The sequence below is a fragment of the Acanthaster planci genome, linkage group LG17 (assembly GCF_054643075.1).
Source record: "Acanthaster planci isolate LZ-2023a linkage group LG17, COTS_SCS, whole genome shotgun sequence".
NCBI classification, from domain to species: Eukaryota; Metazoa; Echinodermata; class Asteroidea; order Valvatida; family Acanthasteridae; genus Acanthaster; species Acanthaster planci.
The window spans coordinates 5996723-6017865 of NC_141793.1; the positions used below are offsets into that span (position 1 = coordinate 5996723).

General features: G+C 41.5%; 1 protein-coding gene across 2 annotated transcripts; it reads right to left on the reverse strand.

Moving 5' to 3' along the window:
• Positions 1–358: 358 nt before the first annotated feature.
• LOC110989260 (uncharacterized) lies at positions 359–21074 on the reverse strand. 2 transcript variants are annotated; one of them, XM_022253511.2, is made up of 8 exons: positions 20856–21074; positions 13766–14076; positions 12010–12064; positions 11717–11845; positions 10971–11030; positions 9524–9639; positions 5078–5239; positions 359–3403 (listed from the first exon to the last, which is right to left on the reverse strand). In XM_022253511.2, exons 1-7 carry the CDS (start codon positions 20880–20882, stop codon positions 5101–5103), a joined length of 837 nt encoding a protein of 278 aa, XP_022109203.1. In that variant the 5' UTR covers positions 20883–21074; the 3' UTR covers positions 359–3403; positions 5078–5100. The 2 variants fall into 2 exon arrangements, 1 of the variants encoding a protein (XP_022109203.1); XR_015428109.1 differs by lacking the exon at positions 359–3403 and adding an exon at positions 8834–8902 and having other exon boundaries at positions 5099–5239.
• Positions 21075–21143: the final 69 nt, after the last annotated feature.

The following is a 21143-nucleotide window of genomic DNA, read 5'->3' on the forward strand; positions in this document are numbered from 1 at the left end:
CACAAACATCAAACCCCCCCCCCAAAGATGATAGTTCCCAAAGCTGCACGCAGTCATTCTTCAAGTGGCATCCCCATTTTCTTGGGCACTTAGGATTTTTTCAACCGTTTTTTTGCCGTTCTGCTCTCAGGTGCAAGCTCAGAGCAGGGGAGTCAATCCAGGCAAATATTTACACAATCTCCTTCAAAAGAAACTGTGGGCACTTTCCATGCTAATTAATTAGCTCGGCAGAAATGATTACTTGGACAAGTGGACTGCACCCTCTACACTTTCGATTTTTAATTGCCCAGGATGCCAAAGGGCGGTTGGATTATTGGAACAATGCAAAAGAACAACACACAAAAGGGACACACAGAGATTAAGGACGGGAATGGGGGTGTTTATTTGTCACATCTTGAACAACCAAAACATAAACAGGTACATTAAAAAAACAACAAACATTGAGACGAACTACATGTGTAATAATTGAAGTTAAACGCAATTGTCAAAATCAACATCAGTATTACCTGGACCTTAGTGTGGGAGTGTATTTCTGTAAACAAACTTACTGCAAACAGACTCCACTACAACCAAAAAGTGGTATTCCTTTTATCAGGTTTAATTTCTCAAACAACATAGCAACATAGCAAACAATGTGATTTCAATTACTGAAGACTTAAACTAACAGTATCAGAGGATGAAATGCAGGTTTCTACAAAGAAACTCCAGGGTACGAGTCCAACAAGTCACCCAAGAAATGCTACTTGATCAAAGCTTAAAAAAAATAAATATTTACTGATTCTAACTTTTGCAATATTGTATTCACTAACTGTGCAAAACTACAACATTCAGGCGATAAGCTTGACTTCTGAAGTCCAAACCAGCTGTCTACACACTGAAAGCAAAATTTTTAATAAACAAAGTTCATTTTGAAACAAAGAGTTCAAGAAATTCAACATTCAATTCAAAGAAATACAGCTGTTGATCAACTGTAACAGCATAAGTTCGAAAAATAAACTTGCGAGTGTGACGCGACAGCAACATGAGGTATTCTAAAGTGAAGATTAAGGCAAGGTCAGAAACGAGCAATCTCTCAAAGAACAAACTGTTCAAACAGTATGTATATATATATGCATGTATTGTTTACTGGTATTATCTTCTCAGAACTACGTGCAACTGAAAATAATTTGTACACAAAAATGTTGCTCCTATACAAGGAATTCTGAATAAGTGGTGATTTGAAGTCAAGGTCTATTTGTGTAAAACTGCTGTTGCCAGACTAAATTATATGTTAGTAATGTCTTACAGATTTCTCTCGCTATATCAACCACTAGCTACGTTGTACTGAACTCAAACTTCAAAGTATTCTGTTTACGCACTTCTTGAGTAACAGAAAAAATGGCGGTTGTATCAACCCCCCAAAAGTAACCTTTTTGATCCCAAATATCACTACGCGTATCTCTAAAAGTACAATGTATCTGCACGTAAAACAAAACATGAATGTGATAGCCATTTGCATACAAAGCAAAAATGATTTTTAAGCAGTGCAGAATTTCACAACAATCTTTTAATCAATTTAAAAACATTCTGACTTCTCCTTCATGTTAAACTGAATGTAGCACATACTTTGCATTGTGAATTTACAGTGACTGAATAAGGAAACAAGATACAGATTGAGTCAAGCACACATTGGTGTAAGTAAATTGGATAACTGTGACGGGAAAAAAAATTGTAAACAATAACAGACATGACAACAGAATTTGGAAGCCTAAGTACAATCAGTGTACATGTATGACATCCAAAGGCCACCTCGTTTGTTTTGTATTGGACATAAATAAAAAAGATGAAAATTTTGCCAACAATTCTAAAAATTCCAGGTTTCCTTCTCATTTTATACCACCCCCCCGATATACGCATGAAATGAGCAACCGTTATAAAATCATTGTGACAACTAAGGAATTGGTACTTTTTGTGGACTATTACAGTTTAGCTCAAAAATATACACTGGCCGAGAAGAAAAAGCTAACTTGATAAAATGGGGTCCCAACACATGCAGTATCCCACCTTGAACTGGTTTCTGGGTGATATCTCTTCTACTCAGCAGACAGTGACTGCTGCCTAGGCAATATGATTAAAAGGAACTCAGGTTCTTAAGTAAGTCAGCAGAAAATTTTAAAATCTTTTGTAACAAAAACAATTTCAGGCAATGCGCATGAAAACAACATGGCTTGCACAGACAAGGTCGGATTAGACCAACTACATGCATATAACATAACACACACACTTCAGAAACACTAAAAAACCAACAAATTCTAAAGAACAGGTCAGTGAAAATGAATGCTTACTCCAAACGTCAAGCCAGTGAGGTGTCATTTTTCTGGTTGTGAAAAGTGAAAATCACATTTTCTGAATCAGTATGTGAACGCAACCAAACACGGTACACCAGCAATGGCTATATTCAGAGCACAGAGAGGGACACGATGCCATTGTGAAGTGCACAACGCGAGCAAAAATTCAACCTGGAGGGAGGGGTGGATGTGTGTGCGCATGTACATGCATACATTATTACACTTTTAAATTGTGGCCTGAGAACAAAAGGGACGATAGGGGACTCTCACTGACCCACGTAACCAGGTAAACATCCGCCACAGTCAGAGGCATAGAGCAAGGCACTACGCACAGTAATTGGTAGTAGGCAAGCTTGTAATGCTATGACAAATAGAAACACAAGTCTGAAAATAACACAGTGCCAGCACCCAGTGCTGGATTGGCATGACACATGGAACCACAAACCATGCATAGCACAGATGGTGACTATTCAGCTATTTAATGAAGAGTTCCAGGCTACGTACAGTTACTGGCCAAATGCTTGCCTCCTGCCGACCTTGGGTAAACCATTGTGGTTGCATGGTGCTTTTGACATTTCTTGATCAGACTATAGAGGGTCCATGGTTGGGTGAGGGTTCGTGATTATAGAACTTCACAAATCCCATGGAAGCCCTTTGAAAAATGTAGGAACAATGGCGGGCCAAGAACAGGTTCATGACTGAAGCTGTGTACACGGGGGGGGGTGGCAAGGGAAAATTGTACTTCAGCCTGTCAAAACTCCGTTCAAGCTCTGAACTTTTTTCTGTAATTAGGATGTGTCTAAAATGGGGCATCTTTCCTCACATTTTCCACACTTCTCCAAATGATTTCAGAATTTCCACATTCAACAAGCGCCTATCCGATATGTTCACGGTTTGATTTTTGAAGCTACAATGCCACTACACTAAAGATACTTGCAAGGTTACTTATTAATGTACATGGAAGTAAAGTTAGTCGTATTCGGTAAAAATTCAAGCGTACACTCCGAAGAAAGAAGCTGCAGAGTGATCATTCTCTCGATGATGGAGACATTTATTCCATTTGTCACAGGAGATCCCTGCGGGAAAAATGCAGGGAAAAACTGTGAGGTGTTTAAATATGTAATACATCAATTTACTAAGTGTGTGTAAGTTACCAGAGAATTGCAAGACAGGAATACAGACTGTCAGTGAAAGCCAATGATTGTAACACTGTCTTCAAGTGTAATGACATTACATTGTGAAACATTTGGGCAGGACAGGTGCTCAAAGGTTTGGTTTCTGTTTTCATAAATAAAGAAGCCCAAGACATTCCCTACATTTACCTTCAAGAAGCCAAGATGACATAGGTTGTAAAGAACTCATGTGCAAATGTACTGGGCTTAAAAGGCTACCAATGAAAATGAAGACACAATTCTTGTTTTAAAGTGATGAATCCAATCTATAGATGCACTCATTGTTAATAGGGCATCTTGTTTTTTTCACGTCAAAATTCACATCTGTTACCATGCCGAATGCCCTTTTGATCACACCCCCCCTTTTTGTAATATGAATGACAATTCATCTGACTTTCTTACCAAAGTTTCTACGACATAAAAAGAAAAAAAAAGAAAAGAAAACCATGTCACAGTGCACTGCATGCATCAAGTGCCATTCTCAGTAAATAAAGTTTAAGGCCAATCACAGTCTTCTTCAGTAAACCAATCAGCAACAGTCTATCATAAAAGTCGTACTGCCACTGAGTTTCTTTGCAGCATGTGCAACACCGTGGCTTCCTGGGCACGGTTATCAATTTTGTCCCATATTTCAATCCAAACTCTGCCCACTCCCTGCAAAATTAATCCTGCATGGTGTCGTCATCATCTGTGAAAGAGTCCAAAACTTCCTGGTTTTTCATTTTCTTGTAGGAACGGTACCCTGTAGTCAACAAACACCCCTGTAGACCATGTAGGGCCTACATGTGAATGCCACGTTTACATCAACAACAAGTGCAGTTTACTAAATCCTTCTGTGCTCAGATGAAGTTTGAATTCCATTACAGCTTATTCCTCGGGAACATCTAACCCTTTACAAAATGTACTTTAAAACTAAAATCAACAACACTATGTGTTGCTGGGTTGAGTGAGGTTTGCATTCTTTGCCGTCTTTCTTGGTAGCATATTTAGGTTAGTTCTGTCTTTATAATGACTGAATATGCTATAAGAGACCAATAAATGGCTGTGGTAATACAGCAGGTTTCAATAGAAAATGATATGTTGTTTATATCCGTCAAATCTGAAGACTGCCTCGGCTTGCAGCTGTACAGAATCTGTCACCTTAACAATGAATCCGCAGCCTTGCAAACTCTAAGGCTGTACAAAACCAGTAGCCATGGTTAGGAAGAGCAGGGTCCCGTTGGATCAAGCAGAGCTGATCTCCATGCATCATGGTGCAGTGTTCTCCAACTTACTGAAGTACCCAAAAGATTGCCGAGATGCTGAAAAATACGGCGGATTTTTTACAAGGTGTTCAAGTGGGCCATGACACCCCTCCTTCATTTTCAACATTTTGAACAGCCCACCATGTTTGCCTATTTCAACTTGGAGAAGACAGATACTGTAAGGTACAGTGGCTTCTTGCATATGTGGCCCATAACTGCACGTATGAGGTAGGCCACGTAGAAAAATTTATATGAAAACACAGAAGGTACGAAACAGAAAAGTTTGAGAAAAAAGCTGTCTATTCGTTTCAAACAGAAAAACAAATGTACAGACCTTATACTTTGAATGCTGGTTCTTCATGACCTTGATCGTGACCTGGACCGGGTCCATGACTTCTTCCGTGACCTGTGCGGTGACCTGGAACGAGAGCGTGAGTAGGACCGTCCCCTCGAGTGACCACGGTATGGCGAGTTTTCACGGTGCTCCCTACGCAGGCTGTGAGAAAACAAGAGAAAAAGAGATCACATGAATCAGCTCTACCAATCACAACAGAGAGATGCGTATGTCTGTGCAAACAAGGGGAAAAGTTCATGCAGAGGAAATTGATGCTGTATTGAATTAAACTGAAATACATATACATGTACAACGATGAAGTTGACTTGTTAAAAAGTAATTTTCAATAGTCATTAGTACCGTTTCCAGTACTTTCCTTCTCAGGGGATGAAAAACAGGAACTTTAGGAAGCACTTGTGAGGTATTCAACGATGATAATAAGGAAACAATTTGTGCTTGGCTGTGGTGACTTCTGCTGATTGCATAAATTGATCATTCAAGCAACATTTTGTGGAATCTCTCTCCCCGAAAGTCACCAACAGGGGTTCATAGTATGGACCCTGTGCTAACTTTGCCTGAAGATTTGTAGCAACCTTTTAAGCACATTGCTCTCTTCAAAGCAAACCTTGGTACATGTATGTGCACAGAGGTTCAAGTGCTGCACTGTAATGTCATTTTGAAGATGTCAGTATTGGAAGTAGTAAGCACATGCACTTCTAAATACTGTAGGCTACTGTCATATCAGCCCTGTTTTGGAAGCTTAATATTGGTACTGTAGCATCTCCCTATTATTACTGCTTGGCATATAATGTTTCAATTCTGAAGACTGTATCAATTATTCCATAAGATGTTTGTACACTTCTACGTTAGCATGTAGGGGTAGTCTGGGCCTATTAACCCAAACCTCCAGGATGTTTCGGCTAAAAACTCTGTAGACACATCACTCTACACCATCTGTCAAAGTGGCCTGTCTGCCCAGTGAAACAAGATCCAACAGGTTGACTATCCCAAAAGCCGAACAGCCTTGGAGTCTGAGGTTGCCAGCCAATGCTAGACAGTGACGTTGTTCGACAGGACCAGCTCCCATTTTGTCTCAACAATGGCAGGTGTTTTTTTCAGCTGTTGTTGATTGCCCGGTGGAAGACAGTGCAGCAGACGTTGACACCTGCCCAATGCTGCATCTGAGAGGAAGGGTTATCCACCCCCAGGTTGTAGTATGGGTTAATGTATGAGCTTTCTGCTCTACTATTCTGACTTTACATATTACATGCCAAAAACACTGCTGTGGTCACACTTCACTGACCGAACCACGAATAAGGCAACCGATCCGGTGACCACCAACCAATCCAAGTTCACCACCACCATGAAAGATATCCACACTGGAAGACTACACTGGTTCACTGATCCACTGGTAACCTTTATGTCGGTGGCTACTTTTGCCTGGAAACTTTCGGGATCCTTCAAAAATCCTCCACTGTGCAGCAGCTGTAACATGCATTCTAGGCAGATTCTTTTATTCTCGATATTTTGGAAGGGCATGAAGCCCCAATCAAGAACTAGTAGCTGGCTTCTACTGTCCCCTATCCTGCTAAAAATATCTCTGGATGGATGTTGAAAGAGTCAGGAAGGGTGAGGGGCTTCCACTTCATGTGTGATATACACAACATATGTTCAGAATGATGTGGAAAAATGATACTTCAAGTAAACACAGGAAGGCAACAGAAGGAGGGGCAATTTCTTTGCTTCTAACTTCTTCCTTTCCTGACACAGTGCTTTTAGAGAACCGTCAAATTCCCCCTCAAATGTTCAGAAACTTTGAAGTATACAAAAAGAGAATCCAGCCACTGAGTCAATGGGTAAACAGAGATGCCAACTTTTCAAAATGAAAAGTGTAATCCTATCACACTTCCAGTTCCGGTTTCCCGACCGATCCCGATTTTTGGGTGCGACCCCAAAAATATTAGTCAGCAAATTAGAAAATTTTTTTTAAAAAGTTTTCAAAAATCCTGTTGTCTTTTCTTTAAAAACAAACGCCTGTCAACAAACTTCTTTTCACGTCAAAACATTTGTATTTACCCAACTACATGTAGCATTGTGCAAGTATGAATTGTAATCAATTGTTGATTATATTTCCACATTAACTCTGCTAAGATTTTATTGTAATCAATTCTGTGGCAATTTTTGGCAACTTTCGTCCCATTCAATCAACACAAAAAATCATCAAAAAATACTTACCTATTGACCCTATTTAATCAGAAGCAGAGTTATTTTTTTTGGTCTAACTAATGTGCTTCTCAGTGATGTAAGATCAAGCATAGGCAATATTTTTCATGTCAGAGTTACAAAACACATAAACTTCTCCACAACAAGACTTTGCAACAAAAACCCATTTTCGTGGTGCATTCGTCCCTGAACTTCTGCTCACTTTTTGCCACAGTGCAAAACAAGTCAGATTGCTCACAAAATATCCAAGAATCAAATCCTCAATCAAGTTCTCCACTCCGGTTAACTTTAGCACGATCATGAAGCACACGCGTACCATATCGGTGCATGTACCATGCATGGATGTACACAATCAAGTTGCATATTCGCCCCCTGTTCATCATGTCGTTAATTTGGGCGAATTGATGATTCAACCACGCTGGTTTCTACCGCTAGTCACGCAGCTTGTATGCACAAACTGCATGAATACCAGTGACACATTTCTGACGCACGCATTACGAGGCTGACTGGCTATATGCTGGCTTACGTAGAATTTATTACACAACTCTATGGTTTTGTACCTTCAAGATGGAAATCGTAAAAGTCTTAAGTCTGGATTTTACAGTAGTAAACGGACAAAACAAATCATAAAAGTTACGCCTAAATCTTACAAGTTAGCATCTCTGGGTAAACAAGGCCAGTTCACGGAGGAGAATGTGCAGATCAATTCTGGCAGACTGTTCACATCAACTGCCTGCCTCTGCTCTATAGTCACCAATCTGACCAATTCATCAAACTGACCACAAACACTGACACTGTTACACTGACGTACAAAATGCCCGACAGCACAGTTTACATGATCCGTTATCACTTAGAACCAATCTTATTCAGTGGAGCAAGTTTTTCATAAAAAGAAACTTCAAATAATCTCAAGGAATTTGAAGTGGTGTTTCTAAATACTTCTTGGAATGACAACCTCAAATGTTTTAGCAGCCAACACACAATCATACATTATGTCAAAACACTTTAGCACAAAATATTTAGTACTTGGCAAGAGTATCTTCATGAAAGAAACAATGAAAGAGGAAGCATGTCCCTAAAATTACTGGAAAATCTACACTGCATTTTACTTAGCTTCAAACTTAATTTTACCTTGGCCTGTCAATAATGGAACAAGCCACTTACCTTACATGAATATTCATAAGGTATGAATGTAAAAATAAATATTCATTAGTGGTTTTCTGTGCACACCCAATGATGTGAGTGAAAACAGACTATGCATTGTTGCCATGCACAAAATTTCCCCGCAGGTTGTTCTGGGGGTGTGGCTACATGCCAGTGGGGGTGACCAATCTAAACTGGAAGTCCTCAATTCATGTTATGTGGCATTTCCAAGGCGTGAATATCTCGAAGCGCAACCGGCATCACTTTGATCACTGTAAGAAAAAAACCTCATCAGGGACTTGAGCGGGATTTGAATCCCAAATCATTTTTCTGAGTTGCTTGTTTTCCCAATACCTTCTCGGGTATCCGAAACAACCACCACAAACTTACTGTACATTTTCTTCTCTTCTTTTCTTCAACTCTTCTGCGTCTTCTTCACAGAAATCAAATTTTCTTCATCTATCAAAAGAAGTTTCCAAGTTCCGTTAGACCTTTATATTTTTTTTTCCCCTGGCTATGTCCCTTGCCACAAGATGTGCTGTCTGTGGTCCCCAAAACAAGAAAAAAAAATGATTGTTGGGAAAGAAAGTTGTCAGTGCGGAAATAATTCAATAAGTATGGACATTTTCACATTCTTTTTAAAATCTAAATTCATTTTTGAATGTCAAATTTCTAAACAAATCAGAAATTCTTTCTGAAATGTCTACTTTAACTAGAACAGTTCCAGCCAACAAATTATTCGGTACTATTCCTGATGTGTAAATACATGCTTCTTCACACCACAACAGCAGCAAGTGATCACTTCACACTCGGGATAACACAATACTTGCTTTAAGCATTGCCACACCTGCAAACTCTGAACAACTGCATAACACTTTCAATGGCAAATGCTCATGTGCCCAACGGCCCTAATCCGACAAATGCTTAGAGAGGTATGTTTTCTTGTTCTCTGATATCAGCGATACACACCGGGCGAACTAAGACCTCAAACCCACAGACAGCACATCTTGTCCACTTCATCCAGGCTATGATGCAATTCTGCATGCAGATGGAGCGTGCACGATCTAACGGAGGACTTACTAGGTGGGCTGGCCCATGTAGATGCCTGGGGTTGGGGTGTGCGCTCGCTTGGTGATGGAAAAATCCACGCGGATGCGTCGGCCATCGATATCCATCCCGTCTGTCCGAATCTTTGCCTGGGAAAATTTAACAAAAAAATGAAACCAGAGTTTTATTTATGGTTTCAAAGCAAAAGATCCCAGGTCCGGACTTTGGAGGAAAGCTAAAATGTATCTATTATGTTCATGGTGTGGGGTGAGTTGGGGTGGAGTGGAAGGAGGATACTTCCTAAAATCCATCCCTTCCTATTCCAAATAAATAAAATCAAGAGACCTCCAAAAAACTAGGACGAATAGTGCTACGCAGCCTTTTATGAGGGGACATGCAGTGGGTGCGGAGGGTGTGGCTTGGGCCACCTTTTTCAGCAAGGTCTGATGTGCATGCGCGCTGATATGCAAATGTAGGTAAGCAGAGGTGAGATGTTTTCTGTGATGGAATGTTGGGAGGGTTGAGGGTGTGGAAGGATGGGGGTTCCCTTTCAGATGAAGGGGCTGAGGGAAGAGCAAAGAAACGCTGAATCAAACTCATGAAAGGTATACTTAGTTGAGGCTTACCACCAGTACATGACTGGTCAGTTGCTCCAGAAAATAAACTGGTGCGCATTTCAGTAGTGGTGGTAAAAAACTGGATTTTGAGAACTGACCAACTAGTTAGTTAATGTTTAGATTGATCAATCCTTCGTCCTTGCTTAAAAATACCTATTTCAGAGATACAGTTTTCAGATAATTCAAAGATTTAGTTTCAGTAGGAAAGTCTGTAGGTATTAAGTGTGTGACTAGCATTCTCCTTAAAATAACCCATTCTCTAGAATGTGATGCTGTCATTAGTGTAGTAGTCGAATGCTTTTCGTGTACCAAGTTCTCTGCTCTTCACCCCTACCCCACAAAAACACACAACTTCAAAGCATCTTTAATTACAACCAAACCTTTTAGTGTGTGACCTTTGACTCTGTGGAAAGGATTAACATTTTGAAACACTTCCAATGTCAACACCACTATGTACAGAGCCCCTTTCAAACACAACATTCCGATTGGAGACCACTTCATACTTCAAGAGAATGAGATAGCAAAGCACATTAGACTCGCAAACCCCTTTGTAGCAAACTTTGCTCCAGGCGAAATGTGCTGAAGTTGTGCAAATTCCCAGCAACAATACTTGATCTGATGTCGTACAACTGTGTCCGTGTTTGCGTGACGCATGAACCAATCTTCAGCGCAAGCACAGGGATGGCTTGAGTGGCCATGACCCTCCCTGTGAGCCAGTATTTTTCCCCACCTTGTGCATCAGAATATTTTGATATGCATACTACATGGATGTGTCATCAAATTAATCCACTCCAAATTAACCCCCACAATTAAAGATATTTTGATCTCAGCCGAGTTGTTATGTGATCCCCTGATATACTTACATCTCTGGCATCATCGACATTCTGGAAAGTGACAAATGCAAAGCCTCTGGATCTACCAGTCTGAAAGAAAAAAAAATGAAATAACGCAGAACGTCAAGACAGCTTTCAATGTAACCCTGACTAGCCTACAGAATAAAACATTCCCTTGGACTTCAAATTTTATCTGAATTCCATTTATTATAATCACTATTAATCACTTCTGGTAATGACACCAACGATTCCTTGAAAGTGCCCTAGGCACTGTAGCTTGTAAGATTGAAGAAACATGTAGAGGGGAAGACAATGAGAAGCAGTTACAGTTCAGTCGTTTTACACGGAGAGGTGGGAAGAAAACCCCACAGGTATATTCTGGGTAAAACCCACAGATTCAGATACGGACTGACAACCAAATCCACACATGGACTGAGCCGGGATCCCACCCTGGCCTGCAGAGGTGGAAGGCGAGGAAAGAAATGCCACTCCAACTTGACTCCTAACAAACTGAATGTAGTATCATTTTGTATAGTCTAGAGTTAACGGCGAGACTTTGGATTCTTGGCAGCATTACTTAACAGGGGCCTCAATGCCTAATCTTGTTCAAGTAGACATCGCATGAATTTGGGAAATCACGACACTCTATAGGTCAAAGGGACACGTAACATGTGCATACCACCAGTAAATGGGCGTTGTGCGTTATGTTTCCGCATAAATAAACTGACTGGAGTTGTTGAACTTTCCAAACTGTTTATCCAATGTTCCAGCTATACCTTGTGGTCATAGACAACTTCACAGCGTTCCAGTGGACCGTACACCGTGTAGACTTCCCTCAAGTCAGCTTCTGTGGTATACAGACTCAGTCCAAACACTCCAATGCAACAGTTCTCAGCTGGGTTATCCTAGGAGAAAAAAAGGACCATGGAATTGAAAAACACCAGTGGCACTTATTACGTTTTGGTGATATAAAAGCTACAATCACCGGACAGGGTGTAAGGTCGGGACGAGCACACTGAATTTGTAATGTCACTAAAAGCTGTGAAAGCAAAGTGAAGTGTTCTCTTACCCTACTTCCAACATGTCGTCGCCTGTCGGACAGCGGAGAAGTGCTGCGCTCACGTCTGAAAATAAATCAAAACACACATGAATCCAAGGAGGTGGCTGTAATTCTCGTACCAAAAGCATTTCCTATCTGGACTTTGGGACATCATAGCCTATGGCCAAGGTTATCCACCTCAGCACTGAGTTTGGTTAAAGGAACCATGCAATGACCTTTTCTTAGAATCATTTTTTGAGTATGTATGTACTCTTCTTCTATGCATGAGGACTATATGGACTCTTATTTTGAGTTGGGTGAATTGAAAAGTGCACTTTTTAAACATTCAAAATTAACCAAGCATTTCCGGACAAGTGAGGACACTTTTGCCCTGAAGACACTGCTCAGTTTGCATGTTTTCATGTTCAAATTGTGAACTCCAAATTTGCTATTTGAAATCATATCTGAGAAGAAGTTTCTCCCCAACTTATTGCCATAAACTTACACAATAAATTGCTAAAGAAAATGAAATCTATGATGGCAATGTTTAAAAAAATCCAGAAATTCTTTGTGCAAAAATTAGTGCAACATTGAGGTTCAGTGCCTTGGATGACATCATCATCTTGCTCATGAATATACAAATGGCATTAGCATAAAAACCAGAAAAGCTCCAAAATATAGGTCTAGATGGTAGAGCAATAATTTAACATGAGCTTAATTGGAATCCAAGGGTGAAATTTCAAGGATTTTATTAAAATTAGTAAAACAATTCTTTTTCATGGTCCCTTTAAAAACCACTGAGTTGCGTCAACAACCAAACTAAAAACCTAGAACCCCCAACCTTGTCCAACTCACGACAGTCCCACCTTGAGCCAACCAAGCCCAACCCAATGAACTTGAAGATTCAAAGAGAATGCTTAGATGCTGGAAATGTGCAAAAAAAAATTTGTTTAGTATTAAGTGACCTCAGTTCACTGCAGCCTTCCCCGATCTATTGTAAACTATCCACAAGCCGTGTCTGAGTCGGACTTCCAAAGCAACAACTACAGCTACAGGAGGTATATATCTCTCGTTACCAGTATGCTCACATCTTCCTCAACTACACGTAGCAACGACCTGCACCTTGCTCTACACACAAGACTTATATGCAGCCTTAATGCATGCTGATAAATGCAGAAGATTAACCCTAACCCCCTAGGCTCCTGCACTAGAAAGCATACTGAACCTCACAAAATCCAACAGGTTCATGTACTTGTCTATGTACCTGATAAACTCCAACAGAATGAGCCCGTTGGAGTTTGAGTGATATGGTATGGATGGATCTATGCAGTATAGGATGACTTGCATTGAACAGTACCAAACCTGACAAAATCAAGCATAGTCCAACAATTGGTACAGTAAGCCAGACACTGCACACAGTGACCCGTGTGTGTCCCAACTCACACAGAATCCAACACCATCTCCCTGGGCCTTTCATCCCATGTCTCACAAAATTCCACAAGAAGTTCCTCAGGTACTGTACCAAACCTGCCCAAACCTCACAAAACCTGCTGTTGGAATATGGCAGGTTTTGGGTAGTTAGGGTTAAAGTTTTTTTCTCTCCAATAATATCTCAGTTCCAGCAAATCACAATTACTCCAGAGTGTGTCCGTGTTTACAGTTAATGCACTCACCGACTGTCAAATTACGGTTATCAAGTGGTTTTAACAAAGCATCCTGTCATACATGTACATGTAGCACTTGCATTTCAGATTGTGATAACTGTGACACATTAACTTCCATCTACCTGTAGGTTCGGCGTGGGCTCCTGGACAAAGATCGGTTCCTGTATCTGTCCCGATAGGACCGGCGCCTGTTGCGATCCCTCGAACGCGAGCGGTAGCTCCGGTATGGCGACCTGGAGTAGGAACGTCTGTTGTGTCGGTCCCGGGAGCGCGATCGAGAGCGGTAACTGCGACGGGGGGACCTGGAGTAGGAGCTACTGCGTGAGTGCGTCCGGCGGCGGCTGTAGGAATGCGACCTGGAACGGGAGCGGTCAGACCAGGAGGGAGAGCGGGACCTGGAGCGGGAACGCCGTGACCGCTTGTGCTTGGACCTCTGAAGAAAGCAAGTGAAGGAACATTGCAAACATCAAGAGTCTTAAGGGGTTAGACTTACGTGGTGGTTAAAAAATGAGTGCTTCTGCCAAAATTTGCCAGCTGCCAAATTTTACTGCTGCTAAAGCCTTTGCTACTGAAATAGCATAATCCAACAATCCTACAAATCAACTCATTGGAACCAACAGCATACGCAAAGTAATACCGGGTATGTTTAACCTTAACGCCCTCTGCCTTTGTTTTCTGGAAGGCTGACTCAACTCATATTTGTCCAACACCCTTTTACTGCTGGGTGGGGTATATGTACTCAACCCGCCAGATTCCAACAGTCCACTTGCTGTATCAGTACTCGGTCCAACAAACTCAAACAGGCAGTAAACTGTCGGGTTTTGGCTGAGTGAGGATACTTGGTCATTTACTACACAGTATGTACATGTATAAGGAACGGGAACACAATGTACTAAGCCTGTTTGATATTCATTACTTTTCATATCGCAATATCATGAAAAAATATTGCAATATCGAATATTATCATGATGACGTCATTTTCCATTCATAAAATAAACAAGACCGAAATCATAACCATGTCTCGAGAGCCACATAAAAAAAAACCAAAAAAAAACCCCGATACGAACAGGCCTTTGTATTATCTCTACATTTAGAACCCTTATATGTTGGTGGAAAGCAAATTTCAACATGGACATTGTGGACATTAAATTATCATATATCATATCATGGCACCGTATGGAAAAGCCATTTCCCTGCACACATTAGCGGTAAAGTCCGCTCAAGAAGGCAACCCCAAAATGGACAGAGCATGTGTGTTACTAGAGGAGCTACTGGTATTGATGCCCTCACCTCATTTCTAAGTCATCATTTATTTCTCATAAGTCGCCATGTTTCGCTCAGTCCCTTTTTACAAGACCACAAAAAATCCTTTGTGTAAGTCTGCAATAAACATATCGTGCTTCGGTATCGGTTTCCTTCCCCGCGGTTGCCTAAAAGCGCCAAGCGACAATCCCCACACTGCCCAACTGATGCATGCACGTGGTTGAGGACATCAATACCAGGGACCCCTCTCGTGCTACACGCATGTGCTCTGACCATTTTGGGGGTCACCTTATTGAACAAACTTAAGATGTACATGTAGGCCGTTTTCCAATACTCGACTTCGTCTCCATTCAGGCTTCAACTGTTTTATTTACTACCTGACTTTTGAAGTTGTAAGCGCAATAGCAAGTTTGATTGTGGCACAAAACATCAAGTAGGATGCAAAAGAGCCAAACATTACATTTATTCACTTAAATTGAAACGCTTCAGACCCATAATCAGGAATTGGTTTCGGAGACGAAGCCTGAGACGGAGACGAAGTCGAGTATTGGAAAACGGTCGTGTGCGTATGCGGCGCACGGGCGTGGTATGACATTGACGGTACAGTCTGTTGGTTTGGTTCTGCCCCCTAATACTTTAAAGTCCCTTGCAGCTGTTCGAGGCCAACAGTGACTTTGTGGTTTGAGGTTTTCAGTGACACTGACTTCCCTATGTGCATGTACGGTACATCGTTTGGAGCTTATCGCGATAATTTTTGGCATATCGATTTGCACGATATCCCGATATGTGTTTTTTACGAACGACATAATATCTGATATCAACATCAAATCGAAACATCGTTAAATATTGTCATATCGAACAATGTACATGTACTCATCCCTTCAAGATGAAACCACTGCAGGGCTACATGTATACATAATTGTATTTGTTTTGTAGGGCTCAGATTTGTTGTATCTTTGACTTCTCTTAAAAAAGCAAGGAGCAAACACACTGGAGCAATTAATTCTACTCCTTAAGTACAGGTACATGACCAAATGACCCCCATTGTTTACAGGCACAAACATTCCAGAGTTACTATTCATCAAACTCCCTGCATTAAGTCCTGGGCAATACCAACCACCCCCACTTGGTCAAAATCCAACATTGTTACTGCATGTTACTGTTACTTTACTACTCCGTGTGACTTTGAGCCAAAGTAGGGAGTTTTAATGGGGTCGAAACGCTGAGGGACTTTTGAATCACACTTTTGAGGGACATGATTGGGCAACATAAAGTCCACTTTTTCACTCAAAATTTTCCTGTGAGAGCAACCTTGAGGTATCTGTGGCTCTTGAATAGGGTGTAACTCAGTGTTTCAGAGCATGACACCGAGTATTTTTTTGAAAAATCTGAGATTTTTACAAACAAATCTCTCGTTTCTACCCAACGGCGATCGCATTGTTCATGCTGTTTGTATTTATCACATTGCGCATGTATCAGGCCAGCCAACGGCCAAGCTTGCTCTGCATCTTGGTTCGACCGTTTTCGGAAGGGAGAGGGGATTTCTAAGATCTTGCAATCTGTCACAGCTACACGGCGTAGTGTGCATTGAGTATTCATGAGCTACAAGTCACAAAGTAAAGACGGTCGCACATTGAAAACAAGATGCTGCACTATCTACATACTGTGGCCATTTACACCATGCATCACACACACTGTACATATGCACCGTCACAAAACATCTGATAAAAGCTCAACCATTCTAGAAGCAAAGGAGTACGGCAGGGCACGCTACACACTCCACTGTGGGGCTGCTCACACAATTGTAAATGGTTGAGCCGACACTGGATGCTGGTGACTTTGTGCATGTGCAGTGCCTTGACTTCCGATGCATGAAGTATTGCCTTCGTAATAATAGGCATTATTTTCAAAATGGCGACAACCACTGTCAGATTTAGGATGTTCATATGAAAGTGTAAACTCTGAGGAATGCAACGGTGTAAGTAAAATTGTCAAGTCATTCTCCTTTCAGAAGATATTAGCATGCCTCAAATTTGGCTGTCAGTGCCCTCCCATTTGGCTGTGGTGCCTCCCAAAAGTGATCGTGTTTCACTGCCAGTGCCCTTTTTTTCTCTTGGCCACAGTGCCCTACACGTGCATATCGACTGCCCCTGTCTAGCAAGGTACACGGAGAGCGGTATGGAAAGCAGCATACACATCGTTCCATGATTGCTCACATTCGACCTGAACATCGCGCCCGCCGCACATGTATTCACTTGCACAAATCGCCCCATAATTCTTTGCGTGCTGTCACAGTGGTGAAAACATGTGCACGAAACTCCATGCATTAAACGAAGCTGCTCTGGTTCCCGCCGCGCCGCACCCATGCAAAAGAATGCGTCACACAAATGTAGCAACCAGTACCAGTCTGTATTGTACATGTACTACATGTACATAAACACTCTTCATCAGCCATACGCATTGCGAATGCAAAAGGCTGCAGGCCGGAAAGACATCGCTGTTATGTTGCAGCATGGTTGCAGGTTTTCTGCAAGTTAATTCACAGAACTTGGTCTCTTATTTATGTATGTATTTGCTTCATTCATGAAAAAATGAAAGGTTGTTTTGCTCATTTTAGCACCCGCTGGTCTAGATGAATCATGCCCACTTACATGTACCCCGTGATAGCCTACACATTACCAGTTAACTGCATTAGGACCTACACGGATATTGTTGGCCGGTTTGCCATCGTGATTGCCGTCCTGATTGTGTGAATTTTTCATAATTTTCTTGTGTATTACCGTATGTAGAAATTTTTCCATAGATTAAGACAGGTGTTCATCACTTTTTGAGATACGTTTGGAAGCTTTCCTCCCCACTGATGCCATTCAATCAGCACAAAAATGCCCCCAAACAAAAAAAAATTCTGACCTACTGACCCAATTTTTGAGAGGCATATCGAATGCACAGCACAACTACATGTAGGCCTATTACATGTTTTTGGCCTAATAAAATGCTGCATATATGCAGTAGGCCTTAGTTAAATCCTGGAGGTAGGAAAAAAAGCAAATTTACGCCATAGCCTGCCCAATGGGCAAACTAAAAAAAAACAAACCAAAAAAAACCCCCAAAAACAAATTGTCATGGCCTGCTCCCGAACAAGGACTGCTCAATGCGGCTGCGTGTGCGGTTCTGGTAGGATCAGGAAAAAGGTATATTTCGAGACCTGACACTGCATGTTACAATTCTTGCTTTTATACAGTAAAATCTCAATACCTCGAATCTCTGGGGAATGGACAAAAAATTTGAGTTAACACAAATTCGAGTTCAAAGAAGGTCCCAATTTCTTTTGAAGTCAAGTCGTCATTACGACGTGTATCATAACATGTACCTATACGATGAGGCACAGTTACCGTAAACCTCCCTACGATGACTTTTGAAACGACATTGTGGTTATTTTATACTTTGGTGCCACAAGTTTTTGTTCATAGAAAGACAATTTTGCTGAGGATTTTTGTTGTCAATCGGCTGATAAATAATACATTACATGTACTGTAAGTCATTTAAACTGTGTACCTTTGCTTGGCGAATCTTTCTTTTGCTTTGTGCATGTGTGATGCATTGTGGTGGTCCCATTTCTGATACCGCGCACCGCAACGCAGCGCCTTGCACATGCGTACTCGGGCGGGGTTTCCCGATGAGTCAGACGACTTTTTTCATCATATGAGGGAGCACCTTTTTGTGCTTCAATAAAATTTTGTAAAAACAAAAATGCCATTGGTGTCTGTTTTTATTTTTTGTTCTTCGTTCTTCATTTTCAAACTTCTGTTTATTTTTGGGAGTGAGATTTGGCTGTGCCAAAGCTCTGCGTTGCAGTCACGTGGTTGGTCCACTGCGCATGAGCATGCTGTGGCTTATTGCTTTAATTGGGCAGCCATCGCACGGGCGAGCGCAAGCAGTTGGGCCAGACCGTAGGTGTGGCATGTGCAGCAGACACAAAAGATCTCCAATGCATTGCTGCAGCCACTGCAAAGAGCCATCAGTTGGCCTGCCAACACACTGGCTACAATGGGCCTACGGTAACAATTGGGCAAATTCCTTTAAGTTGGATTTTGCGGTCACAGTGTGATTTACGTGTCTAGATCGATCACCATTGTAGTGCGCTTGCAAGTGTTTAGGTGCGAAAAGACGAAGTGTGCATGTCAGAAATGATTCATAACTAGACCCGTGTTCTGTTTACACTTTCTGGAAGTACAGTCGACTCGTTAATACGAGGGCCTTGGGGCTTTCTTAATTAGCTCCTATTATCTGGACCTCGTCTTAAACGAAAGCTGCTGTTCCGCTTGTTGCATGAGTAACCGATCGCCTGCATCGTTAAGCGTGCATCATGTACAACTTCCTGTACATACATGTAGGCCTACGTGTACTTTGTATGCACGTACGTGTGGTTTGGAATTTAATTTCAAAACAGTTTATGTTCATGAAAGTAAGGAGTAACTGTACTTTTTATGAATGAAAACTTGAAATGAAGAACAATAACATAATACAAGAACCTAAACTAAGAGCCCATTGGTACATGTACATGTAGTATCTTATCGCTCAGTCCGTTTATTACATATGTTTTGACATGGAACAGCCGTCGAGACGATGAGGGGTCAAGTGACGTAATGCTCAACGACCTTATTTTAAAGATGGCGACTGAGAGAGCAAGTCTGTTAGATTGAATGGATAAAGGCAAAAAGACTGGAAAATACCTGAATAACGTGAGTGAAATCTAAGATGGAAAGCTTGCGGTAAACACCATGCAATATCTCTTTTTGAGTCTGTGTGGTTCTGATAAGAACCGGAGAGGCTCAACGTTTCAGACAGTGTGCTCTGTCCGTCGTCAGGAGACAGAGCACACTGTCCGAAATGTTGAGCCTCTCCGGTTCTTATCAGAACCACACAGACTCAAAAAGAGATATTGCATGGTGTTTACCGCAAGCTTTCCATCTTAGTCGTCTGTCACCATGAATAGCTTGAAATCCCATCCGTGAGTGAAATCATTCAATAAATGGTTTTTAGAAAGCGGAAAGGTCAAGGATCATGTTCGTGTGCAAAAGAAATTGCGCTCACGATGATAAGTGGGTGTGCCGGAATGTTCAATACGTCGACACGAAATTGCGTATATGGATGTGTGGCTAAGGATGGATCGGGAGTGAGAGTCCGTGCCACACTAGTGGGGCTAGGTTTGTATATACGATACATTAGACGAATTAGACTCAATTTTCTCACATGTCAATGGCTTGATTTTGCCTTCTTTTTGTTTTATTCATGACTGGCCCACTATTTCTAGTTCTAATTACAAGCGATATCTGGTTTACAATCTAGTTCAGTTGTAAAGGACGTAGTTGAACATATTTTAGTGGAATGTAAATTTATGTTAATCTTTTTCACTGGGGAAAGTGAATAGTTTGAAACATATCTAATACACGGACTAAGCGGTAAGATACTACATGTAGTCATGTACCAATGCAATGGCTCTTCCAAATCTTTGGCAGGAGTTTAGATGTCTTGACATGGAACAGCTGTAGAGACGAAGAGGGGTCAAGTGATGCAATGTTCAACGACCTTATTTTAAAGATGGCGACTGTGAGAGCGAGCCCGTGAGATTGAATGGCTGAAAGCAAAAAGACTGGAAAATACCAAAACAACGTGAGTGAAATCATTCAATAAATGGCGCTCAGAAAGCAGAGAGGCTAAGGATCATCTCTGTGTGCAAAAGAAATTGCGCCCACGATAAGTAGGTGCGCCGAAAATTTTCAGTATGCCGACACGAAATTGCGTGTACATAAGGATTGTGTGGCTAAGGATGAAGCGGGAGTGAGACTCCGTGCCACACTAGTGGGGCTAGGTCGGATCGGACCCCACAGTTCTGGCATGTCCGGGGTAGTGAAACCGGGTGTGCATGCATGTTAAAGAAAGACCTACCCGCTTTCTTTCCTCTTTGTCACTCATCTTCCTTTGCTAACAGTAACGCAGGCGTCAGAAATACTGACAGTTGAAATAAAAGTTGCCTTCTTTGAATCAAGTTTTTAGAAAGTCGCCTGATATAGGAAGAAAACGCCGTTTCACTGACAAGCGAAGCTTCACATTGTAGGCCTACTGCTTCCCAGACATGCAAAACGTCTGAAATGTACAGTACATGATACGCGCACGATGCATGACGAAACCTACCTGTAACCTCGTTACAGAGTATGTGACACAAGATACTCAGTC

Coding starts and splice junctions, on each gene's coding strand:
- LOC110989260 (XM_022253511.2), bottom strand. CDS start 20,882: ATGAGTGACAAAGAGGAAAGAAAGCGG. Junction 14,077..20,855: donor ACAAAGAGGAAAGAAAGCGG/GTAGGTCTTTCT, acceptor TGCTTTCTTCAG/AGGTCCAAGCACAAGCGGTC. Junction 12,065..13,765: donor AGCCCACGCCGAACCTACAG/GTAGATGGAAGT, acceptor ATTTATTTTCAG/ACGTGAGCGCAGCACTTCTC.